Source organism: Echiichthys vipera (assembly GCF_963691815.1).
Source record: "Echiichthys vipera genome assembly, chromosome: 18".
Lineage (NCBI taxonomy): Eukaryota > Metazoa > Chordata > Actinopteri > Perciformes > Trachinidae > Echiichthys > Echiichthys vipera.
Window position 1 is genome coordinate 4,404,639 of NC_139843.1, and position 22,106 is coordinate 4,426,744.

Sequence of the window (22,106 nt, forward strand, 5' to 3'; positions counted from 1 at the left end):
GCAAAAATGTCAGAAAAAGCTATTTTAAAGTCATTTTTCATGCAAAAATGTCAGAAAAAGCTGTTTTAAAGTCATTGTTCATGCAAAAATGTCAGAAAAAGCTGTTTTAAAGTCATTTTTCATGCAAAAATGTCAGAAAAGGCTGTTTTTCAGCCTTTCTACTGTGGAGGTTTCCTGCTTTTCCTTGTTTCATATCATAAAACCAAATATCTTTGGGTTTCCGACTGACAAAACAAGACATTTAAAGACATCAATATGCACTTTGAGTAATCGATATGGACATTTTCAACTGTTTTCTACCAAACGAGTAATCGATTAACCTAGAAAATACTTGACAGATTCATGGATAATGAAAAGAAATGATGCAACCCTACACTTGAAGGTCTTTTGAACATATAATTTAAAAAAAAGTGAATTTCCACTTATTGGAAATACATTTACAAGTAATTAGAGCAGCTGGATTACCTGATAGATTTAGTATTTAGTATATGTGCTAAATACTATGTGCTGTACTAACACACACCGAGTATTTAGAGCCATGTGGAAGCAAGCCTTTGGCAGATCTGTTTCCAAGTAAGGAAGGTCACGATAAGTTCAATAACATGGTGAGAGATGTTTTATTGATAGCAACTTGGGCTGCAAAACCAAAGCGTACGGTTCACTTCACAAACCAGAAACAACAGACTCCTTCCTGAGGTCCAAGGAATCGAAAAGGGAAAAACATAACGAATGAAAGTATTTTTGTTTGTTTTTAAATAGGATGATTAACACGGTGTTTCTGAAGCAATATGTGTTTGATTTACATCAGGACTGGTTGATTTTCTTCCCTTTTAATGTGCAAAACAACCTGACAAACAAAAAGAAAGAAAGAAACTGATTTTTGTGGACGATGTGAAGATGAAATGCTGCTCACACACAGTTCCAGACACCTGATCCCTGCGTTTGTTTAAGTCAGATTAGAGTTCACAATGCTGCTGAAGCGACAGGCGACTCAAATATCCCACTTTCACTGTCACTGAAGACAAAGTTTGTCATGGACACGTCACTCTGTCACAAACGCCGTTAAGTGATTCTAAACGTACGGGCAACATTTATACTTGGATTATAAAATATCTCCGTTGCCTTTGCCTCTGTTGTGTGTGTTGCCCCGGGTGGGAGGGCAGCAGCCTTTCTGCCCAGGACCTCCAGGGCGTGAGTGAGCCCGATGGACTGAGAGGGCTGGAAGGTCACTCAGCAGGGGCTGGGAGTATGGACTCTGCAGAGAGGAGGCTGAGTGCCCACTGCGGAGAGAGAGCGCGGTGACCACAGTCTGGAGGTCAGTTGTGGAGCCCCCCCCCCCACCTCCCCTTCACCCGCCCCTTCTGTGTTTTATTCCTCCATAACAAAGAAGATAGGGAAACAGGCAGTGACTGAGCAGCACTCGACCTACCGCCCTGTTTGAGAGGGGGGGGGGGGGGGGGGTTCCTTCGAGCCTCTAAATGTGCCAATAATTGATAATCTTTGTGGTACTTGTATGCAGCCTGGTCCCCTGCCAGTCGTGGTGGGGAGTCTTCTACATTCTACCAATAAAGATGATTTTTCAATGCCTCAAGTCAAAATGCGGTATGTCATAGTGGTGCTGACAACGAGGCCGGTCTGTTTCCCATCACCAACATTGTCATGTGTTACGGCATCGTCAGAAATGTGCCGAGCTCAGCTCTGGGATTTGGATGACAGTTGCTCTGTAGGAGCTATAGACGGTGTGCGGGGCCAGGGATGGATCGGGGGGAATGTGACAGCGGCCTAATTTATGAGCGCAGGCGAAGGAATCAGTCTGCGGTCTGCATCTGAGCAACATTGAAACCACGTTTCCCAGGTTGAGGCCACAAGTGCAACGCAAAGTGTCTGGAAAGGAAACAGCGATAAAGGTCAAGAACATTAGAGGCAGAGGAACACTCGTGGTGGTGTTCTGCACAAACCTCTGCAGAGGAAGGCTGCAGTCTGCGTGTCTGCATCAGTAGGTGTACATGAGGGGGAGGCACACACAGCGGTCCCCTACCGGGCCGGTTTCTACGGTGACCTGAGAAAGGCCGTAACTAGGTCCGGCTCTTTCTCAGGCCTAATCAGCGCATTACCACAAAGGAGGACATGTGTTCGCCCCCCCTCCACTTCTCTACCCTCTCTACTCAATCCGACCAGCATGGCTGGACACAGGCAGCCAATAAAACCAGGATTAGGAGGGTATCTACACACACTGGGCTGTAGCGAAAAAGTTTCTGAACACGCCCCAATCCCGCCCCGCACCCTCCACAAACTTCTTTTCATTCTTCTCCGTCTCCCATTCCTTCCATCTTTCACTTTATTTCACTTGCACCCATGTTTATATCCTTCCTATGCCTCTCCCTTTCACAGCCCTCACCCTGTAAGCTCTTCACACAATGGGGGGGAAATCCAGAAATTACTCATTTTGCCGGAGCAGTTCAGCAAATTCCCGATGCCTCTCGCCCACCTCCCCCTTTTATACCCTGGATCCTGTGCTTTTTCTTCTTTGCTGTTATGATAATGAAATGTGCTCCATCACAATGACAAAGCTGCGCATGTGGACGGGTGAATTTATGTGAATCCACGCTCTTTTACATATTTTTGCATGAATTCACGCTCTCCTACATAACGTGCGCAAAATGGAAATCTCCCGTTCGCGTGTCATGACCACAACCCAGATTCACTTCTGCCTCCATCTGTGAAGTAATTGCTTGATAAATTAGTACCAGATATTGATAATAACAAGTGCAGTGTGCTCTGTCTGCACAGGAAGGGCATTGTGTGTACTGTCACCATTTGTCTGGAGAATTATGGATGTCATGCGCCTCTCGCTGGCTGAGAGACGGCTGCCTCACCTCAGAGTCCTCGCTAATGTGTCCTGGAAATGGGAGAGTGTTAGGGATAATATCAACGCCTTTTGTCAGGACTTTTTAAGACGGGGGACAAAGGCGACAAGAGCTCTTCCCCCAAATAAACCTTTTTCATTAGAGCAGCAAACACTTCATCCCTCGGCTGTGTGAGGGAAGCTCTGTGAGCCGCTCAGCGAGGTCCCACAGGGAAGAGCCTAAACCCTCAGCGGTCTTCAGCCGGACACTGAGGCAGCCTAATTAAAGGGCACTTAAGCCCCCACAATGTGCGGCGGTGCAGGTTGGAGTCGGTGGGGGTCCCCGTCGAGAGGGGACAGAATTCATGGCACTCGTAAACAAGGGAGTCCAGGACAGAGGGACAGAAGAGGGCTATGTGCCAGAGACTTTGTTCACACAAGATGAAGAGTCAACAGCCTCCCCATCCCTCACCCCTCCTTAGCCATCCCCCCTAATAACCACCTTCTTCAGAGGAGCTGCGAATACAATGCCGTCCCACTCCCCTCCTCTTGCTCTCAATCACTGTTGGGACAATGAGGGGAACCCGGCCACCCCACCCCACCACCACCACCACCACCACCGCCGCCGCCATCCTTCTGCCCCTCCCCGACCCCCAAACAGACACTTCTTTTATTGAAATTCTTTGGTGTTCTAATCCTCAGCTTCCTCCAGGGGCAATAATGGACTCCCCGCGTCAGCCTTTTCCAGCGGGGCTATCATCCAAGCCTGCCTGGGTCACAAGTCCACCTCTCCTATTGGACAAAAGTGCCCCGGCACTGTCATTCCTGTCACATGCAGCTCATCCACAGGCCGCAGCAGCCCCAGTGCCACCGACTCGTGCTGACCAAAAACATGCACCACAGTATTTTTTTTAAGATTTTGGCAGTTTCACGCTTTATCACAACATTTATTTTATTATTTGCATGAAACTATTATAGTTTTATAGAGGCTTATTCCCCCGTCTGGTGCACATGGAACCTAAACACGTGTCAGTCGTCGGTGTGATTTTGTAAATGTACAACTCTACATTTCATGAATTGTGGTGTTTCGATCTGTTAAAGAGTCAATTGTGGGTTTTTTAATTGTTGTGTTTAAAGTTTTTAACCATAACTTTGTGTAAACTGATAATAACAAACACACACTTACTCAAACCTCTGAGAAAATCAAGATGTGAAATGTTTTGAGTTCATATTTTAGAATAAAGTTCTTAATAAAATGAGGATATACTCAGTATTTACTAGTATTTTTCATTTGTTAATTCACACAGGAGACTAAAATAGTAGAAAACATATTGGTGTGTACGTATATATATAGATTATTGAAATATGAGATGACCTGTTTCAGGTCAGAGCGCTCTTTGCGGTGAATAATACTTTATATTTTGTTGCTTATTGAAAAGTAACAGCAGTTGTTTCAGTATATGAATGACCCCTGTCCGTAGGAACACAGTCTGTACAACATGGTTCAGTAACAGCTAATGTACAAATGCAAAAGTAATCAGATGCCTACAGAACAATTTGGAGTATTATTTTACTTCACTTCTGACTTTATACCACTACTTTAATTTACTCTGTTAAAAATGGTTTATTGAACAGTTTTGTGGCTTCACTTCGTGTTGATTCAGCCCCAAAATAACCATTTTCAACAAAAACACTTTAGCTTTCATGATGAATGAATAAATGTTTGAATCTGTTGCTGCAGGTGAACAGAATCCTAACTTTGCACATCCTGTACATCAGGACTTTTAATTCATTTAGCACACAAAAGCATTAAAGGACAGGCATCCTACGATCATACCGCTTCACTTTGTTCAGTGAATCATGCTGAATTATCATATTTCTATAAGTATATATGAAAAAAACAGTCACATCATCAACACTGACGTTACAGTATGTTGATACATGAGTTTATAAAAGAGCTGTACAAAATAACAAGTGGAGAAATGAGCTATGTTTAATTATAATTATTATTATTATTATTATTATTGAACCTTTCATCTCGACTGTTGAAGTGACTCGACTGTAGGTGTCTAACAGAACACACTCGGGGCTGGCAGTGAAGTGTGTGTTGATGGTGACACCTGCTGGTCACACACAATCAGAAGCTCCAGATATTCAAGTGCCTCATGAAATATCATGTTAAGCGTGAAGCATTGCACCTGTAATGTGACATGACGACCAGAGCTGCACTTCACAGTTATTTTATTCATAGTTTTTTGATAAATAAGTGAATAAATGTGACAAACCACCTTTGATTATTTACCAGAATCCAAAGTGATGTCTAATAATAGAGTAATGCTGAATTACAACATGTCACAGTGGTGTGGTGGTTAGTACTGTAGCCTCACAGCGAGAGGGTTCCTGGTTTGAACCCCGGCTGGGCTCCTTCTGTGTGGAGTTTGCATGTTCTCCCCATGTCTGCGTGGGTTTTCTCCGGGTTCTCCGGTTTCCTCCCACAGTCCAAAGACGTGCAGGTGTTCGGTTCATCGATGACTCTAAATCACCCGTAGGTGTGAATGGTTGTCTGTCTCTGTTCGTCTCTATGTGTCCTGTGATAGACTGGCGTCCTGTCCAGGGTGGACCTCGCCTCACGCCCAATGTCAGCTGAATTTGCACAGTCACATGAAGCACATAGCATTTATGTTATCTGGGGCGGCAGTAGCTCAGTCCATAGGTGACTCGGCTGGGAACCGCAGGGTCGCCGGTTTTGAGTCCCTGTGTGGACCATGAATGGAGCGTGGACTGGTGGCTGGAGAGGTGCCAGTTCATCTCCTGGGCACTGCCGATGTGCTGTTGAGCAAGGCACCGAACCCCCAACTGCTCGGGGCACTGGTCACTGGCAGCCCCCTCTCTCTGACATTTCTCCATTAATTGCCGGTTCATAGGTCCTGTGTGTGTGTGTGTGTGTGTGTGTGTGTGTGTGTGTAACATGAAAATTTCCCCGTTGCGGGACTAATAAAGTACTTTTTCTTCTTCTTCAAAGTTAACGATCTTTCTTTAAAATGGCGTCTTGTTGATGTGACATCGCTTCTGTAGGCGTCATCATCATCATCATCATCATCATCAATGTCACGTGTTTGCCCATTGTTCCAGCGGCAGCCATGATCTCACGCCGCTGTCATGCATAGTTTGTATTTTAACAGAGCTCTAGGTTTACACCGCTAACACTGCCACAGCACCCGGGGCCACGAGGCCACTGTCGGCGGGCCAAACCTGTGTCATGCCACTCATCACAGGCCACCCTTAGAAACAGCCAGTGTCAGGTGACATCGCATGCAAGCAGAACACGGTTGACCCCTTTGGCCTCAGGCTACCGTGGGCCTAAATTAGTATGAGGGCTCTGCTCGGGATCTCGAACATGACACTGTTGATCTTTGATTTTGGGAGCAGCCCCTTCACTCATTCTTCGTCGCCTCTAGCAGGGTCTCCTCTCATCTTCGGGAGCTACATTAGAAGTCAAGGGCCTCCTTTTGAACTCTGGTATCAAGAACTAAGCAGAGAGGCGTCCGAGCCAGTGGCTGTTTTAATTACATGTGATTAATTAGAGTACAGCGGATCTGAATGACCCTTATCCTGAGTGGGGTATAGGGAGGGCTCTGTTGGTCTGTTGGTCTGTTGGCCGGTGGGTCGGTGGGTCGGTGGGTCGGTGGGTCGGTGGGTCGGTGGGTCGGTGGGTCGGTGGGTCGGACGAGCTTCGACTTTGGCCCAGAAACATTTCAACACTGACTTGATGGATGCCGTGACATTGAGTACAGACATTTATGTCTCCCTCAGGATGAAATGACTCTTCCTCTACTTGCTGTGAAAGAAAAAGAGCATAGAGCATTTAAAATGAATATGTACGAGCTTGTATTATCTTTATTATTATTATTATTCTTATTATTATTATTATCATTATTAATCATTTTATTATTATTACTATTATTATTATTATTATTATCATTATTATTACTATTATTATTATAACTATAATTATTGTTATAATAACTATAACCCAAACTTAATTTCCAGTTGTTTATGTTGTAAGAGCAACATGTAGAAAAATATCACAAACAAACTTGTTAAGAAAAAAACACTAAAGTCGAAATAAACATTTAAATAGTTGGGATTTTTTAAAAAGGTTATTTCAGGTCACAAATTATTATTTCTTCGTTTAAAAACCGTTTAAATTGTTCTGTTATCAAATCTTAAGTGTCTTTCATGCAATGTTCTATAAATTTGCTGTACAAATAAAACTTTAAAAATATATATATATCTTTTTATGCAAGTGCAACTTTTTCTTTTTCATATATACTTAAGTTTCAGTTGCTTAGGTTTGAAAATAAATAAATAAATTAATACAAGTAGATAATGATGTTAAAATAAAATAAAACCTTTTGTTTTTGTTGTTTCTAAAAAAAAATATTCAATGTCACAAAATATTTCCTCTATAATATCTTTGATATAATTATTATTTTTCCCATTATCAAATCCCAAGTGTCAATCATACAATATTGTATAAGTTAGCAGTAGAATAAAAAGAACATAAACAAGAAATGAAAAAAGAATAAATACATTAAAAATCACAAAATTAATTCGAAAATTCACACAAAACAAAATTAGAATTAAGGTATTTTTCTTTGTTTTGTTTTTCAAAGTAATTTAATGTCACAAATTAATTATTCTATACATTTCATTTATATTTATATTTTTCAATTTCATATCCCAAGTGTCAGTCATTCAATATTTTATAATATAACAGAAACAAAAAAAAAATATGACATTTAAAAAAATAAATATTTCTAGTCCCTTCAACATTTTCTTTTTTATAAACTTTATTTCCAGTTACTTAGATTTAAAAGAATAAATACATTAAAAATCACATATTTAGAAAATTAACACAATTAGAATTAAGTTATTTTTCTTTGTTTTGTTTTTTGTAATTAAATGATTTATTCTATAAATCTCCTTTATATTTATATTTTAACATTTCCAAAAGTGTAAATCATGCCCATCCTCGGATCCCGCCTCTGATGTGACGTCAACAACCTCTTCTTTAAAACGCTTTAAACGCTGATTGGCCGGTTTTGTCCTCGTGACACGCTTCGACCAATCACAGCGTAACGCGAAGAGTAAAGGAACACCCTCGAAAAGGAACCGATGGAGAAAACGAAATAGCGGTGACGTTACATCATGAACGGTGCCGTGTTGTCACCAGCTGTTGTCTGGAAGAAGGAGAGGGGAAAGTGGATGTGTGGACTGAGCCGACACGAGGAGACCCGCAGCGGCTAACGGTACGTTTTTGGAGCCCGGAAAATGGTCCCGGGTGACGGATGGAAACACCGGAGAGCGTCGCCAGTCTCCCGGTGATAGCCCCGCTTACATAACCGAAGGCACCGATAAGACGAGGACCGGGATAACGGACTCGAGCCGCTACAGGTCGGAGTTGAAGCCATTTTTCCCCGTGAGCTGTGAGTGTAATGATTTACTTCCTCCCCTCACTGACACATAAATGTATATTTAATGTTTTTAACCCACTTGTTTGATGTTTGTAGCCACGTTACAGGTCGGTCTGCAGCCGGTTACATTGTGTCCGACTAACCGGAGAGCACGCTGGACCCAGCAGCTCTGCTACAGTGTTTACTCTGGGCAGCCAGTGGCTGTTCTCCACACCACAGTGGATAGAGAGATGGATGGATAGATAGATGCATAGATGGATAGATAGATAGATAGATAGATAGATAGATGCATAGATGGATGGATAGATGCATAGATAGATAGATAGATGGATGGATAGATTCAATTCGACCTTTCTTAATGGCAAAATTATAACTATTGGAGACCAAATCATTGCTACAGTGTTTACTCTTGTGAGTTAGTTGCTGTTCTCCAGACCAGATTAGATAGATAGATGGATGAATAGATGGATAGATGGATGGATAGATGGATAGATGGATGGATAGATGAATAGATGCATTGATGGATAGATAGATGGATAGATGGATAGAAAGATGGATAGATAGATAGATAGATAGATGGGTATATAGACAGATGGATGGATGGATGGATGGATGGATGGATAGATAGATAGATGGATAGATGATTAGATTCAATTCGACCTTCTTTAATGGCAAACTTATAACTATTAGAGACCAAATCATTGCTACAGTGTTCACTCTTGTCAGTCAGTTGGTGTTCTCCAGACCACATTAGATAGATAGATAGATGGATGGATGGATGGATAGATAGAAAGATGGATGGATAGACGAACAGAAGGATGGATGGATAGATGGATAGATAGATGGGTAGATAGATGGATGGATAGATAGATAGATAGATGGATAAATAGATAGATAGGTAGATAGATAAATGGATAGATGGATAGATAGATAGATGGATAAATAGATAGATGGATAGATGGATAGATAGATGGATAGATAGATGGATAGATGGATGGACAGATAGATAGATAACTTTATTTATCCCCGAGGGGAAATTAGGTCATCGTAGCAGTGGTACAAAACAATCAGAAGTACAAAAAATAAAATACAAACTATGAACTGCAATAATAGAACAGTATTGCAGATTTTAAACACTATTATAAAATATACTATGTGGATTATTGACTTCCTCTCCATCAGTCACACATAGGAGAGAATCCTGGGTTCTGATTGGCTGGCGGGTTCCCCTTTGAACTCATCCATGTATTTATTGAATTCAGCATATTTACAGTGCCAAATCATAACAAAAGTTATCTCAGGACACTTTGCAGAGTAGGTAGAGACCATATAAAGATAGATAGATAGATACGTTGATTGGTAGGTTGATAGGTTGCCATAATTCTTAATAATCGCTAGTTGATGACTTTTCAGATGCAGTCTGCAGATTAATGTGCATTGACTTGTTTCTGTTTATCTTCCAGCTGAAGGATCACACAGTCACACCAAACTAAGCTCATTTGTGCACCGTACAGTCGGTACTCTCACGTGCAGCCACCATCGCCGCCATGAACGTGGGCACGGCGCACAGCGAGGTGAACCCAAACACCCGAGTGATGAACAGCAGAGGAATGTGGCTGTCTTACATCCTGGGCATCGGCCTCCTGCACGTCATCCTGCTCAGCATCCCCTTCGCCAGCGTACCCGTGGTCTGGACCCTCACCAACCTCATTCACAATCTGGTGAGTGGAGCCGAGGCACCGCAACATTTGTTTGAGTGAGTCAGGTCAGAGTTAACACACTCTCTGCGCTACGGTTGAAGTGTAAGTTTGTGTAAAAATCAGATTGTATAGAAGTCAATGAGAAAATGAGCCGCCTACTTTCCTGATTTATTACCCCAGTGAACATTTTCCTACAGAGTTTATGGTCTCAATCACTAGGTTCAAGCCTTTTCAATACACGTGATCGTCATTTAGTCAATTATGGTCCGATTAGAGTAAAATAGACCATAAAGCAGGAGGTGCTTTAGGGCGGGGCTACACAGCTAACTGCCAATCAGGATAGAGGCTTAGTAAAACATATTCCCGTCACTGTGTCCATTGAAATAGCCGTGAACTTGTTTTAGGATGTTGTCAGTGTTACTATTTAAGGACTTTGACCCTCTCTCGGTGTGTTTTCAGTTCATTAACGTATCGTTTTGGTCACCTATAAAAAATCGTAATCAGCGTTCAGTGGTTTCGTCTTGTGAGAAGAAAGGAAACTCCTACTTTCTACATCACTGCTCGTGCACTGGAGGAGCTTATCTGTATTATCTTAGTCATGTTCTTTGCTAATATTTGACTTTTTAACCACTATTCAATTTAAAGAGCGATTATATTGCATCATAACTTTGATGGCCTATAACTGGATGTCCAGCTCTGAAGAGTACAATTACAATTTGATCTTGTTACAGGAGTGCATTTAATAACACTTACCTTCACTTGAAACATGTACAGAAAGCTCCGGCGCCTTTACAGACCCAGTTACAGCAGTGCTTTTCTTCTTTCTGTCTCTAACTGTTTATTTGTGTCTGTTGCAGTGCATGTACCTCCTGCTGCACACGGTCAAAGGGACGCCCTTCGAGACCCCCGATCAGGGCAAGGCTCGCCTCCTCACACACTGGGAGCAGATGGACTACGGTGTGCAGTTCACTGCGTCGCGCAAGTTCCTCACCATCACACCAATTGTCCTGTAAGTAGCCCCCTCCTTAATGCTTTACACTCGGCCATCAGTTGCATATAAGGGGCTAGAGGGAACAGCTGGTCATAAAGGATGGATCTAAAACTCGAGTACACACTGAAAACACAAGTACAAAAGCGCAAACGTAGCCTGGTATGAACGTAACTCCTAACGTTGGTCGGAGTTTACAGGCTACAAACATTTTCAGGATTGCACCAGCTGAAATAGTTCAAACATAGGCAGAAGTTACAACTTAAATCCTACACTCAGCCCCCAGTGGGTGTAAAATCCTCCATAAAATGGCGGATGGCATGGCGCTTCTTTTCACAGGTAGGATAACTGTGAGGATGAGGAGGATATTTATGAAGACTTCATTACATTTACAGTAACAGGGGTAATAAACATTGCATCAAGAGTAGTGCTTTTCACTGTTGTCGCCGATACCTTTCTGTCGTGCAACCAAACAGCTTCAGTATCGAACTTACTGGTTTCAACGTATTGATGCATCCTTACTTAGGAGAGAAGCTACTGGTACGTCCTCACAATCGTAAACGATCTTTTCTATCCACTCGGCCTCAGTTCAAGAAATATCTGCGTCCACACGAAACCAATGTAACAGACTCAAAACGATGTAGTACACATGCCAGGTAACTGCCACAGAAAGACACAGACAATGGAGAAGAGACGGAGAGGCGCTGGAAATAGACACCGGCAACTTTATTGCTAAATCTGACAACTTTCCAATCCAAACTTATTTAGACCCTCAGAGAAAAGGGAGAAATCTGTGGTCGGCCTAATTCATTCCCATGCATGTGGCTCAGAGTACAGTTCAGTAATCGGTCTACGGGTCCGTCTCTCTCCTCTCACGCAGCACCACTGTTCTTGTTATGTGGCCCCACGGGGGTTAGAGGTAGGAGACCTCTAACCTCTTGGGGGCCATGATGACATTGTTTAACAAATATGGCTTCACTGTCCAGACAACAATGCAATGGAGGACGGTTTCAGATCTACCCACTCTGGGACCCGGTTTTAAAAGGTATCGTTTTCAGGCTCCGATAACGCCGGATTGTCGGCCAAAACCATGCAAAAGTTGTGCGGTTACAGGAAAACGTGCCCCAGGCTGCAGGACTGCAGGACTGTACCTTACGGAGAACCAAAGATTGGCATTGGTAAAGTGTAGACAGACTAAGCAGAATAACATGATCCCTCATTGACTTCCCACCCAAAGGCACTATTTGTTTTACCTTTCCTGAATTTACTAAGTATCTGTTGTGTTAAATATATGTAAAATGTACCTTGTGTACCTCTATTTTTGAGTGTTGCTCCCTTATTAGCCGAGTTCAGATGACAGGAAGCTCGAACGTCGTAGCCATAGCCGTTTTTGCATGTGCACTCTTGTTCATGCTAGTTTCAAAGTCCTCTTAGTCATTCACTTAGTCATCAACCAGTGCCAGCGAGAGGAGACGAGTGGTCAGTCTGCAGGCTCCGGATGGAAAAACTACATTAAAGTCTTTTGGGAGCTTTTATTACATGTCCTCACTTGTTCAGCAGAAAACAGGATGTGCAATTCATCATTCTAAACTCGCAAAAACAGTGTTTGATCATCTAAAAATGCTCTTTATAGCCGATCAGCGTGGTTTCTTATTGACCCTCGTGTCATGCAGCCATATGCACCCAGGGTTCATACAGGAAGTGCTGAGGACTCACTCTCCAGGCTTTTCCCTGTCTGTTAAGTGAGTTGTTCTGAACCGCATGGATACGTAGATTTGCATATTTTAGTTCAATGAAGTGATGTTGCAATGCTCCAGTTCAACGTGTTGAAACAGTGTCACATTTATTAAGCGTTGGCACGGGGAGCTGTGTGAGTTAGGAAACTTCTTGATGTGATTATCAGAGGAAGAAGGGTTATTGCATACTTTCAAGTGATGCTTTGACAGCTTTTAATCTTTTAATTTTAGTGTTTTTTCTTCTTTTAATAAACACCAGAGGTTTTCTCAACTGTTCATAAATGAATCTGCTCAATTTGCTCAAACGGGCCCGGCTCCAGCAGTCGTCAGCTGTATTTTTTGCCACATCTGTTTTCAGCTTTATTTAGAAAAAAAGCAAAAACAGCAAAATTCTTGGCCGTGGTTCATGATTTGACTAGGGTTAGTTGCCCTTACCGATACTGAGTCCAATACCTGACCTTGCATATTGATTGATACTGAGTACTGACCCGATACCAGTAAAAAAAATACATACTGAGTGTTTTTATATATATATATATATATATATATATATATATGTGTGTGTGTGCTGTTTCCTGCCATATCATATTATTGCTATCATTGATGTACAGCCTTTCAAAGAACTTCTTTCAGTCATTATGTAAAATGAACATTTAAAACACTTTAAAGTAGATTTTTTTGGGGGAAATGATGGTATCGGATCGGTGCATTGACTTGTGTGTATTTTAGGCCGTATCTGACGGCTTTCTGACACTGGTACTGGTCCAGGAACAACTCTGTTTCAGAACAACAGACAGCACAGAGAATCAAAAAACTATTCCTGCAGCACAAAATAGGTTATGCATTATGATTTATCAGGAGAAACCAAGCAATTCTTTGTCATTTCAGACATTTAACACCCTCATATAGTCCCAATTGCTTCATAACTATATTTTTCAGCCTCTGCAGATGAACCATGCTCCTTGTTGAATAGTGGATTATTCCCCCACTAAAGACCTTGTTGTGTTCCTCGGGCTTGTGAACAAAATGACTTCAAAGAAATGCAGCCATGATTGCAGTGTATCTGTTACTCATCTCTTCCCTTGTAATCATTAATTATCTTCTCATTTATGTCTGATTCAGGTACATACTAACCAGCTTCTACACCAAATATGACCGGGTCCATTTTATGGTCAACACTGTTTCTCTGCTCACTGTACTCATCCCCAAGCTGCCCCAGCTGCACGGCGTGAGGATCTTTGGGATTAATAAGTACTGACAGGGCGGAAGAGGACACCTCCTTGCCTATGTCCCCATGGACATCTGAGAGCACACAGAGTATCAGGCCTCTGATTTGGCTGCAGATCCACGAGGGATCCGTGGCTCTCTGGCTCTAGACTCTGCTGAGCAGCACTCTAAATGAAGCCTCCCGGGGAAACTGCCATGGTACCGAACCCCAGGAAAGAGACACAATGCACACCTCGGAGAGCGCACAAAGGGAAAGTGTGCCGTCGTGATTGTTTGTGGTCGATCCTGCTTGACTTACAGGTTGTTTTTTTTAAGAGACAAAGGGAGTTTTATGATCATGTGCATTTCTGTAGAAATGAAACAGGTGTTAGGAGGGACAGGACTCTGCAGTTGCACAAATACCATGTGCCATTTTTCACCCGCTGGCGCACTGAGGCTGCAATCAAAAGTTATTTTGTATGTAATGATACACTGCTGTATTTATTCAGCTGCACTTCAACAAGAAGCTTCCTCTTTCTTGAGGTTTCTGGGCTTCGAGGAGAGTAACAATACTTTAATGAAATGGTAAGGGACCTGCGAACCACCGCAGAGGCGAGACAGGAGAAACCACAAGGTTTTATATTTAGCCCTCGCTGCTCTAGTCAGGGACTAGATTGGGAAGTTAAGCAACTGTTATTTTTATCTGACCATTCCATATTTGGACTGCTCTTGTCCCGGTCCGTCTCACAGTAATCTTCCTGTCCGCGGAGCCGTCTGGCCCGCGTGTAGAAAGCATGTGCAAGAGCACCGTAATGATTCAACACGACCAAAAGTCCTGCAATATGAGTTGCAAGATATCTGTCCCACATTAGCGTGAGCCCGTCATGTGTGCAGCTCAGCTTGGAATCTGGAAGCGAATTACACACTGAGGGGGGGAATTCACAAAAGGATTGTGCAACTTTGCGGTGCTGAAACCGCACGCGAACAAGACAAAAATTAACTAGTTCTCAAAACTCCTGCAAAGGGTGAAATGCACCTCTGACTGCGCTCTCAAGCAAATAATGCCTTGATGCTCCTGCACCTATTTACCCTTTCTATATGCAAATTAGCCTGGTTGCCAAAAACAGTCCAATTCACAAAGATGAGCGCTGATGGCCACACACTGCTACAATGAATGATTTGGTTCTACCACTAGGAGAGTTGGTGGTAATTAGGCGCGTTCAGTTCTTGCCTGGAGTTTCGAGGAATGCTTCTGCACCTCGTCGGTCAGGACCTGCAGCTCACGCTCTCAAATTTTCATTATTTTTCTCTCTGCCTTTGTTCTGCAGACTGTGTTCTTCGTGCAAAGTCAGCATTTTGACTTTGACACATATCGCAATCAGACGCAAAACTAGAGACCGTCTTGCGACACTGGCTGCGACGCCAAATCGGGGCTGGAAGTGTAAAGCTGTGATGGCCCCTTCCCCTCATCCTACCCCGCTACTTCTCCCTAAGACCACCCTCATCTTTGAACTCGGCCTTCATTCTGATCTCAACCACAAACCTGTAAAGTTGTGTTACTGTAACTTGCACTGTATTGCAAAAGTGCACTATCTTTTGTGAATCAGACCTTGAGACGGGGCAGATAGCAGGTGCAGTTCATGCTGCGCACAGCGGCTGTAGTTCGCCCGCTAGTTACCATTATTATCATCATCATTATCATTATTATTATTATTATTATTATGAGGTACGCCTGTGCAGTCTAATGCAATCCAATACTGTAGCCCTGCAGTAAGTCCTGACACATTTAAAGGTGTTTCTCGTGTTTTTGTTCACCCTCATTTACATATTTGAAACTAAGAGTATTATAAACACCTGGAAATCCAGATTTTTCAAGAACATCAGTTGCTCCTCCCTCTTCAACCTTCAAAATCTGCTTCAGCATCCAAGGAAACTGCAGTTTACGCGCTGTAGAGATTCTGAGTTTAGGTCCCAAAGCTGCTTCGTATTAGTGTAAGAATGTCTCAAAGGTAATACGTCACTGTTCATGAAAACAACGTGGGGAAGGTTTTAGTTTGAAAGTTTGACATATTGCTAGTCTAATGCATGTGTATGCTCTCTTTATTTTAGCACAGGAAGGATGAAGCGTCACGAACCATTTCCCCGGGGCAGTTAACGTGAAGTAGAAGGTAATGATCTTAAATCGTAGGGTGAGCCACGCTTTGATTGAGTGAGTGTCGTCATTGAACACGGTCACTCTGTGTTCATTCTTCTCCAAAGTGAAAAACAGATGATCGAAGAATGCACCGTAAGAGCGGTTTTAAACATTTAGCTGCAAAAAGTAAGTCGTTCCTACTTTTCCACTAAATGTTAAAAGAGATCTGAAGTTTGAAGAACTTCTGTCCTGAAATGAAAAACGTATTTTTAAAAATATGTTTACGGACGTTTGCCTAAACAGTGTTGGCCGCACACGTGTTACTCAGCAGAATCAAAAGCAGTAGCCAGAGTAGCATTAACATTAATATTACCGACAGCGGCGCTGGTAGTAATTGAATTAGTGACAATACCAGTGTCATCTGTTGAAGTAGACAAAGCGACAGGTTTTTATTAAGTTCAGATATTGTCAGTTGTAACTTCTTTTAGCAGATTTATGTATTGAATTGGCGTCATTTAGAATCGATGCATTGATCCGAGCAGAAGTGTGGTTTGTAAATACTAGTCGAGCTTCTTCATCATGAGTATTCTGAGATGTCGTCACCATAAAGGGCTTTATTCAAGGACGTGCTTTAATACTTCTCAGCACAGTGTTAATGCATCTTTCCATGTGCTTTTCTTTCATTTCCTTTACTTTTTTTGTACTGGGCTGTGGAGGACAACAGGTGTCGGAAGAAGGTTGAACCGAATGTTGTTTAAATGTGATGTTTGTTGATCAGTGTACTAGTGTGAAGGAAAAGTCAATGTGATCCTCTGTAAGAGTGCTCCACCCAAAATACAGTATTTTTCAAGTATCATCTAAAGATTTGTCCGGCGCTTTTGTATTGTTGTAGCGCCTGAGACTCTCTTTGTTGTTTTTTGTTTTATTTGCAACAATCCACACTATCACACGAGGCCCTTTCTTCCTACCTTCTAATACGATCCACAGGAGCGTTTCCTAAAGTATCACCCCGCAGTAGATCAACCAGCCTGGTCGCCAGTAAACACTTTTGGCATTATATGTTTCTACAAACCACAGAAACATTGGTATTAAAATTTTTATTGCCTAAACCTAACCAAGTATGCCTGATGCCTAGACCTAAGTAGCGTTAATAGTTTTTATTTGAGTTCACAACATTAACCACGTGTTTAAAACTTAAAAAGTGTCAGTATGTGACGCAAAGGGAATGGGAATGGGCTGCAGTGCTTCAGAAACATTGAGATTCAACACATCTGTCGTTTGCAGAGACCCACAGTGAGTGGGTTGAGATCAACTCGTAACTAAACGTAACATTATAGCTTTAAACTCAAGGTTAACGTTAAGAAACTGCAGTTTGGTTAGGTTTAGGCAGGTTTGGTTTAAAACCCGTACGTTTGTTACGTAACTTAACTTGTAAGTAGTGGTCATGTCTTGTGAAAGTCTCGCTGGATGGTTAAGGATAGGCATTGACCTTGAATGGTAATGGTTAGGGTTAGGAAAACAAGCTTTTGCGATGCAAATCTAGGATCACAATCTAGACCAGACCATAGGTCATTTTTAATTTATAAGGCACTGTAACATACGTACGTAATCAATATTAATGACTTTTGGTTTCATGAGCTCTCGATCTACCGGTCAATCTTTGTTCCTACCCTCACTTGTGGTCATGAAAGCTGGGTCATGACCGAAAGAACGCGGGTACAAGCAGCCGAAATGGGTTTTCTCAGGAGGGATCCCCCAGTTAGAGCTGGTTAATGTGGCCCGGAAAGGGAAGTTTGGGGTCCCCTGCTAGACCTGCTGCCCCCGCGGCCTGACCCCGGATAAGCGGTTGTAGATGAGATGAGATGAGGTACAAGTTAAACGAAGCTTTCTGCCGTTGTTTAGTGCAGTACTTCAGACTCATACGCCTCATTTCCAGCTGGTAGCAAACTTCAGGTCTAAAGTGTAACTCCTGGTCTTGAGTTTGACATTGCAAGCTGATACAGGTGGTGTACACAGCCCCGCTCTGTTACACAACACCGGAGGCTTGTTAAACATTGATCAAGTGAAAGTAATGAACGTGTATTAGTATCATGTTGGATTGACTGTTTCGCAAAGATGTGACACCCTGACATATTTTATCCTATGTGATATTAACAATGGAGCTCAGAGGTGTGGCAGTACTTGTGCAGTTTCATATATATATATATATATATATATAATCCTGAGTCATTATAATTCAGAAGGTTTCTCCAACTCTTTTTTATTTTAATATTCATGCTCACACCTGTTGAAACAGGCTGAAATAATGACTCCTCGATGCGATGTGTGATCTAATTAAGGAAATGGATGGAAGTGGGGAATAAGTTAATACGAAAGGTGAAATTGTCTTTCTGTGCGTCGCTGATATCACAGTTGAATACAAACACAGTTAATAAATGTTTGTTATTCTGTGTTCAACAGCAGCAAATGTTTTAAGGCTGTGGCTCAGTGGGAGAGTGGGTCGTCCTCCATTCGAGAGATCAGTGGTTCGCTCCCTTGGTCCACTTGTCGAAGTGTCCTTGGGCAAGACACTGAACCCCGAATTGCCCCCCGTGCTGCACATGGGTGTGTGAATGTGGTGTGAATGGTTAGATTAGATTCAATTCAGTTTTATTAACAGTGCCAAATCATAACTAAAGTGATCTCAGGACACTTTACAGAGTAGGTAAAGACCACACTCTATGACTTATTCATGATAAACAGAGACCCAACAATTCCCCCGTAGAGTACGGTGGCAACGAAAACCTTCACTATAACAGACAGGAACGTCAGACAGACCCAGCTCTGTGGAGGACGGACAAGGAGAGAGAGAGAGAGAGAGAGAGAGAGAGAGAGAGAAAAGACGGACAGATGGACAGAGAGAGACAAAGACAGACACACTTCCAGTAACTATAATAATATCTATAGTAATGTGAATATGACTTATTAATACAGCAGAATAGTAATTAAATCAATCAAATTATAAATAGCAGCAGGAAGCGTCATGCAGGACCACGGCAGCAGGCACCACCACCATCAGCAGAGACCTGCGAGACGACAAAGCACAAACATGGTACGTAGATGTCCACCGCCATCTGTGTGAATGTCTGTGTGAATGTGACAAGTAGTGTGAAAGCGCCTTGAGTAGTCAGAAGCCTAGACAGGCGCTTTATAAGTAGAAGTCCATTTACCATTTTAAATGTCAGGTCAGGAACACTTACACTGGCCCATGTGGAGGTGGACTAAAGCTTTACATGTGGAGGCAGAGCAGAAGATGCTGAGTCCCAAATTGCTCCTGAAGGCTGAGCCGTCAGTGTGAAGATCCAGATCGCTGTGTGATTGTGTGTGAATGTTGCATGCAGTGTTAAGACTAGAAAGCCGTGATGTAAGTGCAAATCCATTCTTCATTTTCATGTCAGTAGGACGACAAGGTGGTGTGGTGGTTAGCACTGTCGCCTCACAGCGAGAGGGTTCCTGGTTTGAATCCCGGCTGGGGCCCTTCTGTGGGGAGTTTGCATGTTGTCCCCGTGTCTGCGTGGGTTTTCTCCGGGTTCTCCGGTTTCCTCCCACAGTCCAAAGACGTGCAGGTGTTGGGTTCATTGATGACTCTAAATCACCCGTAGGTGTGAATGGTTGTCTGTCTCTGTTCGTCTCTATGTGTCCTGTGATAGACTGGCGTCCTGTCCAGGGTGGATCCTGCCTCACGCCCGATGTCAGCTGGGATCGGCTCCAGCCCCCCGTGACCCCGACAGGGACAAGCGGTTGAAGATGAATAAATGTCATTATAGCCTCTTAACTTGGGACTTGATGGTGCCCCTTTTTTTTAATCTCCTTTCATGAGGTACACGCACACACACTGTTGGTGTTGGACAAGCAGCAATTACCTTTAAAGGGCAACATGTACATACAGGAATGTGTTTCTTGGGAGCTGGAGTCATTCTGAACACAAAATCAGACCCCAATGCAGTACACACATAACAAAGTGGACGTTGAATGCTTCATTTACACTTATAATTTCTTTTTAAAAGGTACAATATAGAATTTTCCCAGGAACGTGAAGGAGAACCCCCTAAAACCCTCCAGGCGTTCTCCGTGCAGCGTGTTACAGAACATAATTACAGCGTTAATGTAATATACACATGCATTTGAACTGTATGTGTTTATGAATAATATTAGACGTGAAAAATGCTTAGCATAGTACTCGACGACAACGCATCCCATAAACACCCGTCTGTTCCGCAGGTATCATAAGTCATAAGACGCGCACGCATCAGAAACACTGATTCATTCATTCATAATAGATGCGTGTGCACACGAACGGCATCATTAACACACTGAGCATACGTTCATGTGACGAGAGGTTTCATAAAACAAAGGGATTATCATAACACGCCTTTCAGGACTCTTTTAAACTGCTGTGAAGACACATGCAAGAAAAGAGCAAATGTGTTTTAATCACAAACGCCTGAAAGCCTGAAATGAGTTCAATGTTTGATTTCGACCTTGAATAAAATGCAAAGTAACAGTGCTTTCCTAATAAGCACTCCTCATTATGTTCATTTATATAAAGACCATTCACAGAGGCAGCCAGACACGTTTGAGTCATTATCTCGTTTTTACTGACACCATGAAACGATGACGTTGTAACTTTATTTCATTAAATGTTAATGTAATTGAACCGTTTTGAATCCTTCTGCTCCACATGCATGTGCACTGTCTTACACTATTCTTCTTTATGTCGTCTGAGTTTCGAGAGGCCGACGCCTGGGGCCAATGTGGATTTGTGAAAGTGAGTTCATGGTCCAATTAATTGAATTACGTCCTGTGTCCATGTGAGGATCTGAGGCATGTAGAGCCCCATAACAAGAGTGCAGTACAGGGGACAACAGTGGAACTGTTCAGCGCCCGTATTATTCCGCACAAACGTTAAATAGAAACGATTACATCTGATAGATTGGGGCAGCAGTAGCTCAGTCCATAGGTGACTCGGCTGGGAACCTGAGGGTCGCCGGCTTGAGTCCCTGTGTGGACCATGTATGGAGCGTGGACTGGTGGCTGGAGAGGTGCCAGTTCATCTCCCAGGCACTGCAGAGGTGCTGTTGAGCAAGGCACCGAACCCCCAACTGCTCAGGGTGCCGGTCCACTGGCAGCCCCCTTGCTCTGACATCACTCCATTAATTGCATGTATATAGGTCCTGTTTGTGCGTGTGTGCGTGTGTGTGTGTAAAACATGAATAATAATAGAGTGAAAGAATTGAATTTCCCGTTACGGGATTAATAAAATATTTCTTCTTCTCCTTCTTCTATAACATGGGTGTCAAACTCAAATTCACAGTGGGCCAAATTTAAAAACTGGGACAAAGTTGCAGCCAAACTCAAAAGAGTGCAAATGTGCATGTTTCCCTTCTCTCCAGATGTGTAATGAACCTTTCCAGTGCAGGTCCTTGTTCTTGTCGTGGTGTTTCGTCTTATCTCTGCAGACGAGACAACAGCTCTTAACCTTCAGACACAGATCATCTGCCTCCCACCGCTGCTGGAAGCTCCTGTTCTCCATCTTTCTTTGGGTCGTTTTTGGGGAGGGGTGGATTCAGTGTGTCTGCAGAGACTGGTAGCATGGATGCTCATGTTTGTTAACAGAAAAGTAGACGTGTGTGTGCTTTATACTCACAGGCCAGCTCTCACAGAACCTTGATATGATCTATGACAAATATAATTACACCACGGGCCAGATTTGGTCCACGGGCCTGAGTTTGACACCCCTGTTCTATAACTTCTAATAGATAACTCCCAAGTGTCTCCAGCAGAGGGCAGCAAACGGCTGTCACTGACCTTAATCTGAAGCGACACTCAGCTCCTATAAATAGGAACGCTGCGAGGGTGAGATTATTGGTCTTCCTGTCCAAAGGGTTTTTTTTCTTCTTCTGTGCTCATTCACTCACTTATGCACAAGATTCACGGTCTCCTCAGAGTGGGGGCAATCCAGTTGTTACAGCAACACGAGG

At 42.8% G+C, this 22,106-nt stretch overlaps 1 protein-coding gene across 1 annotated transcript; it reads left to right on the plus strand.

Annotated features, from left to right (window-relative positions):
- Nucleotides 1-8,097: 8,097 nt before the first annotated feature.
- ormdl3 (ORMDL sphingolipid biosynthesis regulator 3) lies at nt 8,098-16,911 on the plus strand. Its single transcript, XM_083933191.1, has 4 exons — nt 8,098-8,334; nt 9,786-10,043; nt 10,880-11,031; nt 13,869-16,911. The coding sequence occupies exons 2-4, from the start codon at nt 9,870-9,872 to the stop codon at nt 14,002-14,004; spliced, it is 462 nt and encodes a 153-aa protein (XP_083789317.1). The 5' UTR covers nt 8,098-8,334; nt 9,786-9,869; the 3' UTR covers nt 14,005-16,911.
- The last annotated feature ends 5,195 nt before the right edge of the window (nt 16,912-22,106 follow it).